We start from the raw sequence: 20,841 nt of genomic DNA, 5'->3' as shown, positions 1-20,841 counted from the left end.
TTTAATTCAAACCTATAAATAAATAAAAGTAAATAATACGTCATACGTTTAGCCGATTGGCAATGCAAATGGTGGATAAGAAAATGTAAACAGACCAGACAGATGGTTTGAATGCCTACAATAAAAATGTTAAATACAGTAATAAAAGTAAGTATTAATCAAGGAGTTCAAGCATGATAAGATTTCATATGCTAAACGTAATAATAGGTACTATACATGCACATTTTTGGGATAATTTAAAATGTATATGTAGGCTAGTCATACTTAGGATATAATATATGATGGATAATATACGGTAGGTACAGAATACATGTACATATGTGGTTGGTCGACTTACAACGAGATCGACATACGACCGCTCTGTCAGAACCTAATGCCGTCGTAAGTCGATGACTACCTGTAAATTGCGATCAATGTTTTGTTTTTGGAATCTATAACACGGTGTTTATTTCGCCGCATGTAACTCAGTTCAGAGAGCTTTTCTTGCTTCTAGTAAGCGTAAATGAATAGATACTTTTTTTTTTATTTGGGACAAGGATATTTTTCGTTATATGAAATTTTTTTAAATCTAAATATAACTTAAATACGTTTCATTGTGAAATTAATTTGGCTATATTTTTTTGTTAATATGTAATGTTCGCGGGAATCGCTGCTGGCCGTTTTGGGGGCATGTTTGTTTTGTGTAAGAAAAAGATCAAGATGCCGTTCGCTATTTTCTCTTGATTTCATCATAATACGAGCTTTACGTATTTATCTTTTATCGGCGTGAAAACAGCAGTAATTTGTATTCTTTCATGCCCAGTAGTTTTGATTAAAATACATTCTCTCCAATTTTATTTACGGTAAAGTTTCATCCATGTTGCCGATGCACGATAATCTATAGTCACTAGCAGCTTGAACATTGCTTCCTCAGCTTCAGCTACAAATTGCAGCATAAAGTTACTGCAGCAGTATATTTCCTTGCCGATCTTTCCTCCAAAGCAAATGAGGGTATAGTGTAAAAAATATATCAGTCCTATTGCACTGTAGTTAACATCATTTGTAACATAACTACAGTAATTGTTTAACCGTACGATGGTTGAAATACAAGCATAACAGTTGTTATCTGGGACGATTATTAGCAAAACAACAGTTTCCGTTCGGTTGTTTATGGATGATACGCATTTATGCAAGAGTATAACGTTACTAACAATACTTTTATCATTCTCTTTTACCTTTTAACTAGCAGATGGAATAAAGAGATGGAGGAAAAGAAGTTGGTCTCTCTCGCTGCCTGTGCCTGCGCAAAATCTAAAAATATTTCCTAAATATTTTTCGTATCGGTATTAATTGCTAACCCCATCGTGAAACTTCGAAATATCGTAAGTCGAATTATCGTAACTCGAGCACTGACTGTATTTGATAATTGTCTTTTCTTTATTAACCAACTTGTACTGATTTATGGGATATTTTAATTCTAGGATGAGGTGCTTAGCTACTGGGTTTCGTGCATTCTAGCCTAATAAAATAAATGGATAATGATCCGGATTAGTGATGGCAAAATGGCTAATCATATATATATATATACAGGCAGTCCCCTCGACGGTTGTCCCGCTTTTCAAATATATTCATCAATGATGTTGTCGCATCCGATCAACCGGAAGAAATATGGCCCCAAAATGGCAGAATAATCATAATTTGAAGGTTTTTGATGTAAAACTCAATAATAATGCAGTTTACATCGTTTTTTGCACCCAGAGCATTAAAAGTAAGGTTTTCTTAATTTTCTTATGATGTGACCATTTACGATTTTCGGGTTAACGTTACGCGCAAGAACGGTTTCCCCGTTAAACCAGGGATATATATATATATATATATATATATATATATATATATATATATATATATATATATATATATATATATATATATATATATATATATATATATATATATATATATATGCACACATATATATATATATACATATATATATATATATATATATATATATAGTCTTACGTTCTATAGGGTCTGTTGGAAGAATGTAAAGGGGTTTTATCATGGACTGCCTTTGAGGGCCAACAGAAAGCACCCAGAAGGTAATAAAATGGATGGAAACTAGGTGTGACTTACCTTAATCATCAGCAGTTAAATCAGGGAGTGGAAGGCCGCCATGGGAAATGAGTCACTAGTTACGTTAAGATGAATTTATTTACAAATGAAGCAGTCATGAAATTAATCTGAAAACTGATGATCCAGCAGGCAATCAAATAAAATGTGAAACACTATTAGACCGTGAATAGCAAGTCTATGAAATAGAATGTTGTTAATGCTGATTGGATGAGTTGCAAGGATCCAGCGCTTGCGCACAATTGGGGGGGAAATGGGTAGTGCCCCAGGACTGCTTATCAGACTCTCTGGCTTATCAGAAACGACTTTTGGAATTTACGTAATTTTACTGGCTAGCTCCCGTCATGACAAATTATATGTTGGAAAAAGGGTTTTCAAATTATTCTCAAAAGTATCAAGGTATTTTCATTAGGTTTACATTAGGACGAAAAGCAATGTAATTCGTTCGGCATGGACGAGAGATGTGGAACTGAGGCTCACAGGGAAATAGCTGATGGCTAACTTATCTGGGCCGCATCATAACGATGCTGATTTAGAATTTGAGGAAAGAGGAACACTCGACTTTCTTGGCTGAAGGCGGGTTTTTGAATGCAAAATAGAAGTATTTAGCTTAAAATAACAGCGCTGCCTTTACTTTAGTAACATTGAATGCAAGTTTGTATTGAATGACACTCTTGGAATTGTTGGAGTGTGAGGAGGACGCTGATTCGCACCTGCGCAAGCTGAGAGTAGCTACTGGTCCGGTGTCGGACTGCCAGAGGTTGCTACGCTTGTTTTAACAACACGAATTTCAAATCCTACATCAAAGACTCACTTTCTGCCGTAACTGTTCTTGAACAACACTCTTAGCTAACTGTTCCGGCTAACATATGAAATAAATCCCTAGCAATGCACTTCCTAATTCCTAATGATCAGTCATCTGGCAACCCAGCACAGCTGCTATTCTGAAGATACAAAGTTTCGCGGGCAGCTACTGTGTGTCGCTAACTTGAACCTGTGCGCTTTCACCTATCATATGAAATTCTCCCTTTGAGATTTTGTTGTGTTTTTTCTCTTTTCTTTAACACTTTTCCCTATCCTAACGAATCCTTAATTTTACAAGACTTATGATAATAACCCTTACCTGTGTACCCTTCCTTCACCTCAGTCGCCCTCTGTTGCCTTTGTGAACAATGGGATTAAATCAATTGATGTATTAGTCCTGGTTCATTTCGTTCTTAGTTTTAGCAAACAGCAAGGCTAGTTATCATGCTAGTCCTCTAGGAATCCTAGCAAGGTCTGCCACTCTTACGTTCTGGGGTCTGTTGGAAGAATGTAAAGGGGTTTTTATCATGGACTGCCTTTGAGGGCCAACAGAAAGCACCCAGAAGGTAATAAAATGGATGGGAACTAGGTGTGACTTACCTTAATCATCACCAATTAAATCAGGGAGTGGAAGGTCGCCATGGGAAATGAGTCACTAGTTACGTTAAGATGAATTTATTTACAAATGCAGCAATCGTGAAATTAATTTGAAAACTGATGATCCAGCAGGCAATCAAATAAAATGTGAAACACTGTTAGACTGTGAATAGCAAGTCTTTGAAATAGAGAGCAGTTAATGCTGATTGAATGAGTTGCAAGGATCCAGCACTTGTGCTCAATGGGGGTGAACTGGGTAGTGCCCTGGGACTGCGTATCAGACTCTCTGGCTTATCAGAAACGGCAGTAGTTCTAAGTGGAATTGATTCACAAGGTTGGGTTCGACCGCATGGGAGCAGAGTAACAGGATTCCCGGAAGAGAATTCCAGTTAAGCATTCCAAATCAAGGAGTTTCTCTCGTATGAAAGTCAAGTATGCACCATGGAGGAATTGATCAATCAATTAAATTTAATTAGCCCTTGGCTAACACTATGGTGGGAATAATCTAATTCTGATCACTGAATTGACTTAAATTGGAGCTTAGGACAAGTCATGGGGGCAAATCATGGGCTGCTTTGTTGGTAGGGTTTGCTTTAACAAAGGGGGCTTTGTTTAGGAGAGTGAAAAGTTGGAAATAATGGAAATATGGAGAGAAATTCACGGGAAGGAACAGAACTGGCAGGGAATTTGCATTCATAGATGTACCTCAACCTGTTCCTTGAAGAGCTCTTGCAGCAGATCTGGGTGCTCTGGCGATTGCAGTCCAGCCAGTGTGAAGAGAAAGACGAGGCGACTGGGGTGTGCTTCCTCTGGCTGCAGCAATGCGTCTGACCACATAGTCTCACCCACAGAAGGCTCGGTGTCTTGGGGTATTTTGGAGGTGGACAACAGAGGCCTAGGTCTGATCTGGAAGCAATTCCCAAAGGCAGTAATAGGTTCATACAGTAAGAGACTTTATAGCTAAGTCCCTAAGGTTCAAAATAGTAGCTCCCTTGAAAAGGTTTCCACCTTTGTGAGCCTAATGACTTCCTTAACCCCTGAATCATGTGATGGGGGGGGGAAGAAGTGGTATTGTTCTACCCCAGATCGGGTGACCTGGCGGGATTAGACCTATCCCTTGTTTAAACTGTGACATAATGTCTCAGCACGCTGCCAAATTTACGTCTAGAGGACAACTGAGAAGCGAATTTCTCGTAAATTTGGATTCCCTCATCTAGCAGGCTAAAGGGACGAATGAAAATATGTGGGAATACATATATACAGGCAGTCCCCGGTTAATGGCAATCCAGTTTTATGGCGCATGTCTAGCGACAAAAATTGGCAATTTTTGGTGCTGAAAATCGCCGATTTCTGCTTATCGGCACCGATAATTGGGCATTGGCGCCAATACATACCTAACAGAGGCACCAGTAACCGAAAAGGGGTGCTTTTCTACACCGAGAAGCCCTGAAAATTGCCGAAAAGCTCCGGCGATTCAATTTTCGGTAATTGGCAATTTTCAGTTATCACACCATCAGAACAGAACCCCCGCCAATAACCGAGGACTGCCTGTATATATATATATAAACACAGAGTAATCCCTCAGTTATCCAAATCGCCTTTATCCAACATGTGGACCTAGGCCCCAACAGTATATGATATATATAAATAAAAAAAAAACTGCCCTCCAATGGTAGCAATGCTGCGTTGCCTCACGAAAATGTTGGTAACACTGCTCACTCAGACTAAGAAGGGGTTTTTGGGGGGTGGGGGAGGTCTGAGAAGTATCCAGAGGGGGGGTTAGATGGCTGGACACCATGGGAAAGGAGGGACAGTGTGGAGAGAGGGGGAGAGAATAACTGATGTATGTTTACATCGAAGCCTAAGTACACTAACACTTCTTTACTCTTTTATTTATATTTTATGCTACAGGATTCTTGTTTATATTTTTACTGTATTTTCTAATTTTCATATTTTTTCAAGGAGATAACCCTGTTCATATTGAACAAGCCCACAGGGGCCATTGACTTGAAATTCAAGCTTCCAAAGAATATGGTGTTCATTCAAAAGAACTAACAGAGGGTAATGGGAAATGGAGAAAGAGGAGATCAGTTATTAAAAAACAGATAAATTAACAAATTAATGAGTAAATAAAAATGTAAGTAAAATATTAAAGTACAAGTTGAGTTGTATTAGGGTAGTAATGCATTGCATCTTTAATTGAACTTCTGAAGTTCCAATTGCGTGACATCTTCTGGGAGACTGTTCCACAGTCCAGCAGTGTGAGGAATAAAAGACCTCGGGAATTGAGTAGTTTGACAGTGGGGCAATATGGTTGCTCTCAGCAGGAAAAGGGATCAGGGATCAGTTGTGAATGTGAAAGATCTCTGAAAATATAAATTATGAAAAAGTGACAAACAAGAGAGCATCCATCAATGGTCCAAGTTATAACTGCTAATAGGAAACAGAAACCTACCACCACAAACCACTCTATCTAAAAGAGATAAATCTCTGGCAGAAGCAGACATCCACACTGGAGAACAGTATTCCAGTAAAGGAAGGACAAATGACCTAAAACAGGTTGCATCACTATTATAAATATATGAGGCCTTTCGTACATTACCTAACTTTCGTGCGGCATTTGTTGAAACTTCCATTACATGTTTCTCAAAAGTAAGATGTTAGTCAAAAGTTACACATAGAATAGTTAAAGCTTCAGACTTATTCACAAAGTCCCATCCACCTAAAGGGGAGGAGGGAGTGGAAAATCTGTACAAGATCTGCTAATGAATAGTATTTTTGTTTTACTGGAGTTCAGCCTCCTACCCCACAAACTACATCTTTCACCAATTCTGTCCATTTCCCAATTGGGGCTGAGGACAGCTTCATATCTCATAAGTGGAGACTTTACCATACCTAACAACTGGAGCATCATCAGCATACTGAACAGCCTTGTTTTTTCACACCAACAACCATACCACTTGTATACACTAAAATAACAGTAGACCAAGAGCACTGTACCCTGTGGAACTCTAGACACAATAGTTCTTGGTTCACTAAAGACCCCATCAACAGCAACTCGCTGCCTCCTTACCTGTAAGGAAATTTTGTGGTAATCCTAAAACATATCCACCCACTCCAAGATTCTAAGTTAATAAATATAGGCAGTCCCCAGTTTATGATGTGGTTCTGTTCCTACACTGCATTGTAAGCCAAAAACTTTCATGAGTTGAAAAATTGTTGAAAATTTTAAGAAAACCTTACTTTTAATCCTTTGGTTGTCTTGAAAACAACGTAACCTGCATTTTTATTGAGTTTTTCATCAAAAAACCTTTAAATTTTTACCATTCTGCCGTTTTTGAACCATATTTCTTCCGTCGGATGGGTGCTGTGACCCCAGAACATGCGTTGTAAACCGGGAAATAATTTTTGATGAATGTATTTGAAGAGCATCATAAGCTTGGAACGTTGTAAGCTGTGCCTGTTGTAGCCCGGGGACTGCCTGCAAGTGCCTTTTGATTTACTAAATTGAAAGCACTCAAAGCCCTTATCAGGGGTCTCTTGTATTTAGCATTTTAAGTCTAGAAGAGCATCACAGGTACCTCACTGCTTCCTGTGTGCATATTGACCATCAGCAAACAATCCTTTAGATTCCACATACTTACATAGTGGCTTAAAAATAAGTTTTTCAGCAACTTTGTAGTACTGCAGCCAGCAGATAGGTCACTCTTCGGAACAAGCACTGAGTTACTAACCTTTGCTCTCATCTGCAAAGATACCAACCTACTTACAACATTCAGGGATGCAAACAAACGTGAGTGCAAATTAAAATTGTGTTCAGACCTCACCCCTTTGCCACCCATAAGTTCAGATTTTGTTCTGCATGCCTGTTATATAAAATACAGTGCTGTCTGTACAGTGAACTGTGTTTTGAGGATGTAAAAATGTACAGTACTGTATTAACTTTATACCATACTGTACTTAAGTAGGCATGAGAGTACAATACAGTTCCTCGTTGGGCGAGCGGGTTCCGTTCTCAGCTACCACTCTGTTGGTCTCGAGTTCGAATCTCCGACTGGCCAATGAAGAATAAGAGGAATTTATTTCTGGTGATAGAAATTCATTTCTCACTATAATGTGGTTCGGATTCCACAATAAGCTGTAGGTCCCGTTGCTAGGTAACCAATTGGTTCTTAGCCACATAAAATAAGTCTAATCCTTTGGGCCAGCCATAGGAGAGCTGTTAATCAGGTCAGTGGTCTGGTTAAACTAAGATATACTTAACTTATGAAGAGTACAGTAACCAACTTAAAATTCAACGTACAAGTGGCCATCCAGAATGTAACTCATTTGTAAGTAGAGTGGTGTCTGTATTCAACATTATAAAGAGAAGCATGTAAATTTTTTTAGATAAATTGCTATAAAAATTCACTCAAAAGATCCAAAAAAGACTAATGAAATGGTTAAACCCAGAACACTAAACAAAAATAGAAATTTTTAAGGAACAACAAAAATAATAATGCGAGTTATGGTAAGATAAATACTGTACACTGTAGTAAAACGTCAATTACTGGTAACTGTAAAAATCTGACTGCACTTACGTACGACATCCAGTAATTGTGTACACTATGGGGAAATGCAGTTCCTGTTCAAAAACTGTGCACCAATAGCATTATGTTTATAGTATGTAAACAGAGTGGTGCCATCAATTGGCAACTATTCACTAGAAACACTTATCATAAGACTGCAGTAGCTTAGGAGCTCCAATATATATACACAATAAGACCATATGTATAATGATTCAGTACTACCTAATTTACAATTTTCTGCAGTAAAGTTGCAAATAAAAACAATGCTTATACTACTAACAATTTATATCGTCAATTGAATAAACCTATACTGCACTACTGTAAATAACTTGAAAGTATTAATCAATAATATTGAAGGACCTAATTTAATAATTGGTGATTTTAATGCCCACAACCCTATCTAGGATTGAAATTGTATATCATCAGATCTTCCAGGAATTTTGTTAGATCATGCATTCAAATAATCTGTAACAACTCAGTGACAGAAAACAAATGCGTGTACTGTACGTATTTCTCAAAAGCACATGGGATTTTTTCATCATTGGATGACTGTCACTGTTCATCCAACATAGAGGATAAATTTGAGTGAAATAACGAAATAGTCCCAGTAAAAATATTCCTCATTGCTATATTTATAAAGCTGACTGAGAATTCTGCCAATTACACACAGTATAAATCCGGCAACCTTTTGGAGAGTGCAGCCCAGATAGCTATGCAGTGTCTTGGAGAAGGGCCATGATATAAAATTTACTATAAGGGCCGTTCAACGCCTTAAAGTAAGTAACAACTGTTATATAATTACTGTCCAGGTGTTAATTTGCCAGCTGGAATGACATCCCTTGTGGGCTGGATGTGGCATGCGGGCCGAAGGTTGCTGACCCCTGATCTAGGAGATCACAACAAAACTAATAATTTGAATCAAATCAATCTATCAAAAATTCTGTGGATAAAGCCATACCAAATTTCAGACCACATCCTTACAAACATTAAATAAAACAAAAGCATTCAGTTGGAAGATTAGACAGTCCATGCAAAGGTTCTTTACAAGAAGCAAGCATATTAAATAAAAATAATTACTTATTAGTAGAAATCGATACACTAAAACTGACATACAACAAAATCTGTGCAAAGTTTAGGAGAAAGAAGTTTTACAAGAAAGAATAATACCATGGAGAGAGTGTGTCAGACCTCTTCAAATACTCCTATTCAAAAAGTATGGAAAAAATTGAGGAAAATAAAGGGAACATTTGTAAGATCACAAAGACTTGCGACATTATGAAATGGAAAGAAGATTCTTGACCCCATGAAATAAGCAACATATTAAGAGAACATTTTATTAGTATAAGCAGCAACAAAATGTAGATGGACATTTGTACTTAAGAATTAAATCTGAATCTGACCCACTACATTTTGAAATGACAAATGATACACACAATATTACAATAGAAAATTTAGTACGAAAGAATTAAGATAGCCCCTTGAAATCTTAATAAATCTGCATCTGAGACAGAACATGTATTTTGAAATGACTAAACATTCAGTACCATTTGTTAGATCGTACATTTTACAGTTTTGTAATTATTTGTGGCTCAGAAATAAATTTGCTGAAGAATGGTATGTAATGCCATTATTATTTTAATATCCAAACCAAGAAAAGACCCAAGTGAGGTAAACAGTTACAGACCAGTCTCCCTGACAGATTGTTTATTCAGATTGTTTGATGAAATGGTAAATGTACAACTCATGTGGCAGGTAGAGTAAGATAAGATATTGTCACCTACCCAGTTTGGATTGAAGAACAACTATAGGTTGACTATCCTATATGGAAGATAAAATCTGCAGAGGATTTGAATGCAAACAAATCATAATAGCTATTTTCTCTGGTATAGAGAAAGCTTATGATACCACTTGGAGATACTTATTAAAAACATTACACAATAAAGACTTTTTCAGTTGAAAACAGAGTTTCACAGGAAAGTTCTTAGTAGCACCCTCTTCACCCTTGCAATAAGTGACACTGATCGTGAACTACCAGTTGGAATAAGAAAAAATGTTCATGAGGGTGCTTTTCCTGTATACTACACTGAAAAGTAATGCTGTAGTAAAAAGACACATGGGCCTCATCAGTAGGTTCCAATTCTGCCATTAAAAAACAGTTACAGTGATGATCTATTAAAATATACAAAGGTGAAAAGAACTGAAGATTTGACTTAAAGATTAGACATTACCGTAAATCCCTAGGTCAAATAGAAAGTTCTTAGGCATAATCTTTTAGCGTATGTCTAAATCAAAGGCACTTGTAGCGTATGCATATAGGTCAGATTTTAAGGTATTGAATTTGATCAAGAAGACTATCTTACACAAATTAGGGAGTTGATATACCAAACTTGACATTCATGTGCAAAGCACCTGTTTTGTCTGTCTTAGGCTATGGATTTCATATTAATATATATATATATATATATATATATATATATATATATATATATATATATATATATATATATATATATATATATATATATATATATATATATATGTGTGTGTGTGTGTGTGTGTGTGTATGTATACAAATATATGTATATATACATACATACATACAGTATATGAAATCCATAGTCTAGGACAGACATAACAGGTGCTTTGCACATCAATGTCAAGTTTGGTATATCAACTCCCTAATTTGTGTAAGATAGTCTTGCCACTTTCAGCTTGGATAGAGGAATTTGGGGAAGATTTAAAAGTCCAGTGGATATCCCACATCCCTCACTATGAACTGAATCTAGACTTTTTATAACTGAATTTCAGGCTAAACTGCAGAATATATGAAACAAAGAACATGACAGTAACAAATGAAAAAAGTCAAGCCAAATGTTGAATATGGTATTCATGATATCAAAATTACAGACACATACAAGTAATTCTGTCACATCTTAAAATTGTTCACTATCATTTGATCCATGGATGAATAGCCCATGTGATCCAATCTCTATATGTACAGACCAAAGAGTAACATAACAGTCAAACATTTTTTGTGTGTGAATTCCCTAATTGTAATCGACAATGAACATTAGGTTTTAGAAACAAAACAATTGAAGAAATTTTGTCAAACTCCATTGTCAATTAACCCAATTATAAATTTTTTAAGAACAGTATTTTAATAAATAAAAATCTAAACCTTACCATTGATAAAGAAAAATCCTTTGTGTCAGGCCCTGTAGGAGCTGAATAAATTAGCTCAGTGGTCTGGTTGAACTACTGAATTGTAGGTAATATTGAGTTTTGCTCTATTTTCCATGTTTTAAGGGCATCAGACTTTGAGTACAAATGTACTCAAATATTTTAGCAAAAGGTCAGGAAAGCTTAAATTCTTTCATAAGTATTCCTTTTTATTAGCATACAGTAAGATTTATTATTTTAATTGTTCTCATAAGATGTATAGTTTGAAGTTTATCTACGGTTTTTTATAGATATTTTCAGGGTGAAGGTGATTGACTTGTGAAACTTTTTCCATTTAGGATTGAAAATGCTAAGTTACTTGAGATTTAATGCAATAGAAATGCCTGTCATTTTTCCTTTAAGATTATGAATAGAAATAGTTTTTGGTCAAGTTCTCATAGTCCTTAAAAGATGAAGATGCTTGTGGGTGACACCGTAGGTTTTTATTCCAAAAGTTACTGTATTGTTTTTAGCCCTTGTAGACATTGTAAAGAACTCAATGTCGTGTGTCTCAATCATGTCCATTATCATTTAGGAAGACATGTAGCTTTTGTATTCAGTTTTTAGTACTTTTTAAATTAATATTTGCTTTTCTTTTATTGTTAATTAAACATCTCGCAAGCTTTTGCAATGATCTTGTAGCTTTTTGTGTTATAGATCTTTAGGATTCTTGGCTCCACAGGTTTCTTGAGGTGGGTTGGTTTTCCAGAGTCAAGAATATTTTAGGGATGTTTTTTAAAATACAGTAATGCTTGGTAATTTTGATATGTTTGTAATTACGTGAATTTAATCCAATACAGCTATGCAAGATGTCAGTAGGCTTTAGTAAAGATTGTTACAACATATGTTTAAACCATTACTTTTGAGTGTAATGAGAATCAGTTTTTAAACATTACTGTAGGCTGAAGGTTTTTGCCAATTATTTGCTCTTCATTAGAATGGGGTCTTCCCATTTTCTTAGTGCTCTTCATTAGAATGTGGTCTTCCCATTATGTAAGTGTATATGTTAGAAAATACTTATCTTAGTTTTTATTATTTTTTGTTTTTGTTCCAGTTATCCACATTATCATTGCAAAAGGTTGTGCCTTGTATGTCCTCAGGCTATAAACATTGTAGTTATGATTTCATAATTGTTTGTGTGTTTTTATCTCATCACCAAATGTCATGTCAAATAAATTTCTCCCTCTGGCACACTGACAGTGATCACAATATAAGTAGTTGTGCACTTATTTCATTGCATCTTGCTGTACAGTAATTATTTAAATTTTATGCTTGTGTAGAATGCAGCACTAGTTGGAAGAAACTAATAGAATGAATTGTTGTTGCATGTAACAGGCAGAGATGCAAGCAGTACCTTCAGCTGGCCAGGTAATCGTTTTCATGTGTTCACTAACACTTATTTTTGTTGTTGGATCACTAAAAGATCCTTTAATCGTTGGTTATGGCATCTGTGGACAGTTTGAGGAGGAGTACCTCCTTTTGTGGTTTTCAGACTGTATCTATTAACAATTCCATTTTGTTTCCTTAGATTAGTTTGATACTAATTTGTTACAGGTTGAAGGGTTGTCTGGTGTAAAATTTTTAAAAGCCTTTTCTTTTTACTTTAATTAATGGAGGGGTAAATCAGTATGGATGAGAGTGATGCAGGATAGATTATTGTATTGTGAATGTACACACTTTTCATGGGGTGTAATTAATTACGGGTGTGAGGTATGGATATTGCTGTTGTAGTTGTTAATTTGTAAGAATTTTTATTTGGGGATATTGTTTTTTAGTATATGTGATGATTTTTTTGTGCAATGTTGAAAAATTTAGAATGATTGATGAATGATACTGTTATCGTGCTCTTTGAATGATATTTTAATTTCTGACTGAATAGGACTACTGAAGTTTGTGTGTATTGTATAGTGAATGGAAATTGTTTCATACCAGTTGATTTTAAAAGCAGTCTATGTATTAGTTTAGAAACTTATCACCTTGTGCTGACAGGTTGATTTTTTTTAAGGAAACAACAGACCAAATGTTTCAGTTTATTGTTTAATTTCCTTTGTTAAACAAAGATGAATATTAGTTGGATATTTTATTTCTTGTGTGGGTTTGCCTATTAGTAAGAATGAGTGGCACTTAGTGCACTTTTAAGGATGCCTCACTCTGCACTTTGACTCCACGGAAGTGTTTTGAAGCTTTGAAAGATGAAATGAACGTGAGAGTGCATTAGTGTGACTGCTGCACTACTCTTCTCTTGCAAGCTGCAGTAATAGGAGGTGGCACCGACGCAGACGTCAATCCCTTTGCTGCCTTTGATGTGTCAGGCCCCTCTGGTCCTCCCCTTCCTCCTCAGGGTGGTGTCAGCTCCTTCGACACCACCACTGCCACAACCACCACCACTACTACTACCACCACAACCACCACCACCATCACCTCCACTGGTGCTGCTGATCTCTTAGGTGGCTTGGATCCCCTGGCAGGCGTTGGCAACATTGGCATGCCTTCCCAGGCTCCCACTATGCCACCCGCTCAGCCTCAAGGTGACCACACCACACACTACACACTTTCTCTCACCCACCAGTCCATTTGCCATTACCTCCCTACCCACAACACTTATTTCCTACCAATATCCAGAACCAGTATTTTCTTGCTACATCCTTTCACACAAACAGTTAAAAGTGGACAGACTGTCATCTTCAAATCTAGTTACTGCATAGTATATGATTGTTTTTCAGTCATAGAGTGAAAAGAATAAAGTATTATCAGTTGCTTTGGTTGCTGTTACTTGTACTTTTTTAGAATCATTATGACTTTGAAGCATATGTAGAAAAAAATTGTGCTTTCAAATTCGTTAGCCTTACAGTTCATAGTTTCAGGTACTTTTGATTATTAGGTTTATAAACGTCATTTGGAAGAGACTCCTACTGCAAGTCATTTTGTTTTGGTAGTTATAAAGGTTAACTAAGTTTAAAACCCGGTTATTGTATAAGGTTAATGACTGAAGATTACAATAAGTAGGTCATGATAATATTTTTAAAAGTTGATTCATTGTCTTCATTTCTTATTCGTCATTGCATATAATATGAGTTGTGAAATTTAGCCAGATACGTAAGAAAGATATGAGCCTTTCAATCGAGAAACATGCCAAGCGCCATCCTGGGTCAAAGTATTTTGAATTTGATTTATTATATTTTAAAAATGGCACTTAGCATGTTTCTCGACTGAAAAGCTCATATTTTCCATTGGCTCTCCATTATAATGCAGCGCTACCTTGTGGTAAGCAATCACATATTTAGAACATATTAAATTGCAGTAACCCCTTCTTAATTTTAGTTTTCAGAGATTTGCTTTCAGTAGGAGCCAAAATTAGAGATATTTTCAAATGCCATATATGATAGCATATAAGACCCTTAGGATTAAAAGACCCTACCTTAATTTTAGAATGACAGTGAATTTATGGTTGGTTAAATTGCCTAACAAAATTAAAAAAGTTAAAAAATTATAGATTAAATATAATAGATTATTTTAAAGTTGCGTATTAGAATAAGGCATTCAGTAAGTGTGATGTAATAAAGGCATGCATGATTTTTTTGTGTGAAGTTGATGTGTATGCCTAGCTTAGGCTTGCTTGCATGTGTATACATACACTTAGGCATTATGTAACATAAACTATGCACTTACTGTGCCCCTCACCCCCACAATATTTCTTATTTATTTATTTATTGTACTTAGTGCAGCAAGTAAGTGTTACATGCCTATATATATGCATCACTTTAAGGTAAATTATGCACTTACTTTGTTTTTGAGAATCTCTCTCTTTTCTTATTTATGTAAAAAAGATTTTGACTGAAATGTAAAAGAGAGAGAGAGAGAGAGAGAGAGAGAGAGAGAGAGAGAGAGAGAGAGAGATGCACAATAAGTGCTTTGCTGCACATATTTTCACAGTTATGCAAGCACAGGAGAATGTTTGGATTAAGATGTTAAGAATTATTTATTGATGAAATAAATTACATTTCAGGATACACCTATGATGTTTTAGAAAGATTTCTCTCATGCAATGGGCAACTCTTTGGTCCCAAGGGTTTTGATTAAGAGGGATTTTTGATAGCGTAGCTGCTGTTTGTCCTTGAAGGAGTTACACTCTCATGGTCCCCCCCGGGCTCCATAAGACAGACCAACCAATTACAAAGAATTCTTTTATAGTCGGTCTCGACCAAAATAGTGCTTGTTGGCACAGGGTTAGAATATAAAGGATCAAGACAGGAGGGCTCTATCTCATGTCCTACAACAATTACCTATGCTCTATGTCTTACTTGCACTGATGTGACAAGTCGGTGGCCATCTCCTTTACACTCTGGTCTGTCCAAGAGTTCACTAGTCCCCAGGTTGTGCTCTGGAAATCGTGTTCGACTACACATTTTTCACCATCTTAAAATGAGTCAAGCTAAGTACTTGGTTTTAAGACCCAGTGAAAAGTTTTTATTTCTTAAAATTTAAATGGGCAGGCTTTTGTTGGTTTAAATTGGGAGCCAGTAAGCCTTGTGCAAGGTGAGAAGTTAGGAGTAGGTCGCTAGGATACGCTGTAATTTGCCTTGCTGTTTTTTCTTGTTTAACAAAGTGAGAATTAGCATTAAGGCAATAATATTAGACAGTTTTGTTATTGAAATTGTACAGTGCCATTTTTAACATTGATAGGTAATTTTAGTTTACCGAAAGGGTAAATAGGGTGAGTCCAATTTCTTGTTTACAAAACAGAGACGTGATCGTAGTTTCCAACCGTGCTTGACTTACAAGCCTTGGTGTTTACCAGAGGTTCAGTATTTCCGTTGTAGTATTTTATGATCAAACTAAATGGTTTTGTGATATTGACAGTTCCCCAGTTATCCTTAATATTAGGGTTCTTTCCAATGTTAAAGGAATACATTCATGTGGATCTATTTCCAACGAGTATTACTCTGCTGGTAGTGACGTCCTAGGTGTTGAGAATTTGTTGTGATGTTTGTATTTTTCCTAAGGGAATGCAAAAGTACTTTTTCATAATGGTGAGCTTTGCCAAACATTTTAAAATCTTATAGATACTGATTTTATTTATTTTTGGTACAATAATTCCAATAATTATTGATTTTATGTACCTACCAATTAGCAAATAGGCTACATAATCTTTACTTGGTGCTTAGGAATAGACCGGGTAATCATAGGTTACAAAATGTATAGAAATGTACAGTATGGATATCCATTTAGTTTTGTCCTAATTGAGTTGAGAGGCATTTGAAAGTAAATCCTTTAAGGCAACGTTTTGTAGTAATTGTTAATTAATATTTTAATACAGGCAGTCCCCGTTTATCAGCGGGGAGTGAAGAACAAGAGAAATTTGTTTCTGGTGATAGAAATTAATTTCTTGCTATAATGTGGTTCGGATTCCACAATAAACTGTAGGTCCCATTGCTAGGTAACTAACTGGTTCTTAGCCACGTAAAAATAAATCTAATCCTTCAGGCCAGCCCTAGGAGAGCTGTTAATCAGCTCAGTGGTCTGGTTAAACTTAAGATATACTTATTTATCAGCGGGGGTTCTGTTCCTGACAGCGTGACGATAACCGAAAATTGCCGATAACCGAAAATCGGTGATAATAGCGTTGATCCCTGGTTATTGGCTCTGGTGTCCGGTTATTGCCACCAATAACCGGGGATCGGTCCCTATAACTGGAGATTGGCACATATCGGTGCCCGAAAATCCAGTTAACATTGTCACTAGACAAGTGCCATAAAACCTGATCGCCAATAACCGGGGGCTGCCTGTACATTATTACCAATATATGGATTTACCCATTGATCTTGACGTGTCAGATATGAACAAACATATTGTCTGCATAAATTTTTATATATACTATACCTATTTATGGGAGCTCAGGATTGAAGGATTTTAACTGGTGGTCTATCTAGATGATTGGCTAATCTGGGGAGCCACCAGAGAAGAGTGCCGATGAAACTTGAGAGTGGTAGTCGTCAGACTCCTGTCAAAAGGTTTCTTAATAGGAGCAAGTCTCACCTTACATTCAGCAGACTTTTTCTGAGGCTGGGACTTTGTTGGGCTGTCTCTTCCCAAAGTACTCAAACCAGAATAAGGAAGGACTTAGTAGAATCCTTGACAAAGCCCAGTCTTTTAAGACAACAATTGGAATGAAGTCTGGGCCTGTTACAGTTTGGGTTCATGGTATATCTAATCCTGAGATTGTGACTGTAGGATTTAACAGAGTCTGGCTCTCACATGCCAGGAAGCTTTGTGGCTGCCTTCATCTGAGATTGGGAAGATACTTTATCTGTTGACCTGGAAGGGGTCTCTGGCAAACAGGCCAACCTGACTCCACTGTTTGTATAAGTGATACTATATATGGATGCCCTCCTTGACAGGTTGGAGAGGTAAGAGGCCATTGGGAGGATTGTCAGTTAGGGGGAAGATGATTACCTGCTCGGAGGGAGTGGCATACCAGCTTTCTGGGGCTATTGGCTGTCTTTTCATCGTAGGAAATCGAAAATTTCCAAAAAGGACTCGCATTTTGTTCATCCTAGACAATATGACTGCAATGTCTTATATCAAGAGGTTAGGCTTATGCTGAGCTCCTCTCAAGTCAGTAAATGTTAACATGCTTCCACAGTCCAAAAGTGGACTGGTTTGCCACATGTGAGAACCATCAACTTCCAGTGTCTGTCTCTCTGAACGGGGCATTCATGCAGTAGCAAGAGATGCATTGCTATAAGACTGGAACAAATGGAGGATGATATACCTTTTTCCTTCATTGTCCCAGATTTCCAAAGCTTTGAACAATGTACTGGCTTTCAACAGAACTGCTTGCCTGGTAGCTCTGAATTAGCCAAATGGTTATTGGTTCCTTATTTCTTCAACAATAGTCAAAAGAATAAATTCCATTGCTGTCCATTGTTCTATCCCAGACAGGAGGAGGGGAAGTTGTCTATGCATGCTCCTTTCTGAGCTGGATGTTCACATGGAATTTTAAATCTAGTTTACTGTGAAGATTATTAGCCTAACATTGCTAGGTACCTAGTGCAAAACTTCAGACTTCATCTATCCAACATACCATTCCGTATGGAAAATTTGGTTAGATTGCTCCCACACTGAGGTCCCAGTCGAAATCTGTTGAAACAGTTTTACATTTTATCATCTTTTGAGGTCAGATGCCTTGCTATTTCAACAGTCATGGTATACAAGGCAGTATTGGTGGAACCCTTTCCTTATGGTTTTGGAATTTATTCTAATATAGAAATTATTAATTCCATTCTCCAGTCTTTTACACTGCAAAGGTCAGCTCCTGCAGTTTCCTTTACCTGGTCCCTGAATAAGGTTCTTAAGACTCCTGTCATCCCCTTAATTCATGGGTCCAATATAACTACAGCTCATTTACTGCAAAAGGCTGTCTTCTTGACTGCTTTGGTGTCAGGAGCTCAGATTAGCTTACTGAGCTCTCTTAGACAAAGACAACATTTCACCTAGAGTCAGATCAATTTAGGAGCGGACTCCAACCACTTTTGCGGCATTGCCAGGTGCCCAAGTCCTTCTGACCATTTTAATCCACACCTGGTTTAACCTCTTTAATCTATGGGCCAGCCAAGATAAAGAGAAATGGCCGGCTACTAAATTTCATTCCCTCATTAACCCAGATTTGAATGGTCAAAGTTTATAATCCTTTAATTTGGTACTTTCCCTGTAAATTGTTTCTTTCATTACAGTATTTTTGTTTTCAACCATGTGGTGATAGGAAAGTTGAAATCCTGTAGCTCTAATGAAGAAAAAAATGATCTGTTATAAAAAAAATTTTACAAGCAGAAAGAACGAGTTTTGATATCAAATAAATGGATTTCCTTAATTCTGGTTATAGAGTATTTTTCTATCGTGCATTTGGATGTTATTTGTCAAACAGTTATCTGACTATATCAGTACATCAGTTCACCATCTTTTTGTTTTTGGAAGAGTTGTAACATGATTTTTGATGATTAAAAGACAGGAATCTATACAAAGAATTTTGTTAACTAAGCACAATAGAACACAAATCACCAATTATATTGTTTTACAATTTATTTCGTTTCATTGTATACAATTTAGAACTTGAAAGACCAAACAAATAATACATGAATAGACATAAGTTTTTTCACTATATAAGCATACAGTTTTCAGTCTTAATCATGAATGGCTATGGCAGTTCTTCATTAGATGAAGTTATATCAATCACAAATGACTCAATAAATTCATTAATACATAAGTCATTTTTAATGTCTTCATTTACAATTTTTTTTTACATGATTAACAGCCTTGCTCCAATTTTCGGTACTTACAGGCGCCAAAGCTTCGTGCAGAAGTACCTTCAAGTCTTTCATTTTGAAATTATTTTCCGAAGCAAGATAATTTTTCACCTGAGCCCAGATCAACTCAGTTGGGTTATAGTGGCAATGATTAGGTGGTAACCACAAAATTTGGTGTCCAATCTGGCTGTGTCATCAATTATTTACTTGGGGTCAGATGAATTTTTCATTGATTTTATAATTTCAAATAATTCAAATTTGGTAAGGTAATCGGAGAGTTTACACCTTTTTTACTCAACCAGTCTCACCTATCGCTCTTTGTATTTGACATTGTTGGAGTTCTGTCAATTTGCATTAAATGATATGAAGCATTGTCCATAATAATTACGGATGCTGATGGTATGTTCGGAAGTAGTTGCACAATGAACCATTTTTTAAACACTTCCTTATTCATATGGTTATGGTAATCTCCATCATTGTGTTTAGCCTGGAATACCAGCTCTGCATTCCTGAACAAAGTCTTCCTTTGAGCCAGCGTGCAGGATGATGAGTCTGCTGCCCTTTCATGTTTGTGGTTTTTCACCTGTTGCACACTCAGAAGATTGATCCTGCCAACACTTACGCACTGTATAATTCTGGTTTACCCAGGTTTCTTCTAAATACTGTATATATATGAGTGTTCTCCCATCTCATTTAAAATTTTCATTTTCCATAAAAATTTTGTTCTTGCACTTATGTCACTTCTCTCCATTAGAAATTTTCGAGCACTCAATTTTTTGTATCTGAAAACTATTTCATGCATCCCTTTACAAAATGGTTCCTTGCAACCACCAAACCCAGTATTTTCCTTCACTTGTTGTAACACTTAGTCAATTGTCAGAATTTCTTTCCATGCATAAAAATCCAGTACAGTTCACCGTATAATGCTTCGATTGAAGTCGTCCACATTTGTTACAGTTTTATATCTTTTCCTTTTCTTTTTCCTAAAAACAGGCTCTCTAAATTCTTCTTCCATTTCTTTAGCTTCCTTACAAATCTGATGCAAAGTCGTTTTTGATATCTTCGTTGCGTCTGCGGCACGTTTGACTGCTTGATCGATTCCAAACTTAGCAATAGCATTTTCCTTTTCCCATTAAAAAAACTAGTAGATTTTATATGCCATTTCTCGTTCTTCAGGATGAAGGACACATGTGGGGAACTCTCCATGATGTTTAAGGAAGCTTGCTGTGTGTGACAGT

General features: G+C 36.5%; 1 protein-coding gene across 21 annotated transcripts in view; it reads left to right on the top strand.

Annotated features, from left to right (window-relative positions):
* The window catches only part of lap (like-AP180), a 425,173-nt gene that overhangs the window by 363,615 nt on the left and 40,717 nt on the right, over nucleotides 1-20,841 (top strand). For 13 of the 21 annotated variants that reach the window (XM_067123886.1, XM_067123884.1, XM_067123883.1 and 10 more), the window contains one exon: nucleotides 13,550-13,828. The exons of 3 other annotated variants lie outside the window; for them this stretch is intronic. In XM_067123886.1, coding sequence (XP_066979987.1) covers nucleotides 13,550-13,828 — 279 coding nt within the window. Of the gene's footprint in view, nucleotides 1-12,635; nucleotides 12,669-13,549; nucleotides 13,829-20,841 lie in introns of all 21 variants that reach the window. 5 more of the 21 variants (XM_067123899.1, XM_067123895.1, XM_067123896.1 and 2 more) reach the window with 1 other exon arrangement.

This window comes from Macrobrachium rosenbergii, chromosome 21, assembly GCF_040412425.1.
Source record: "Macrobrachium rosenbergii isolate ZJJX-2024 chromosome 21, ASM4041242v1, whole genome shotgun sequence".
NCBI classification, from domain to species: domain Eukaryota; kingdom Metazoa; phylum Arthropoda; class Malacostraca; order Decapoda; family Palaemonidae; genus Macrobrachium; species Macrobrachium rosenbergii.
This window is presented reverse-complemented; position numbering and strand designations above follow the sequence as displayed.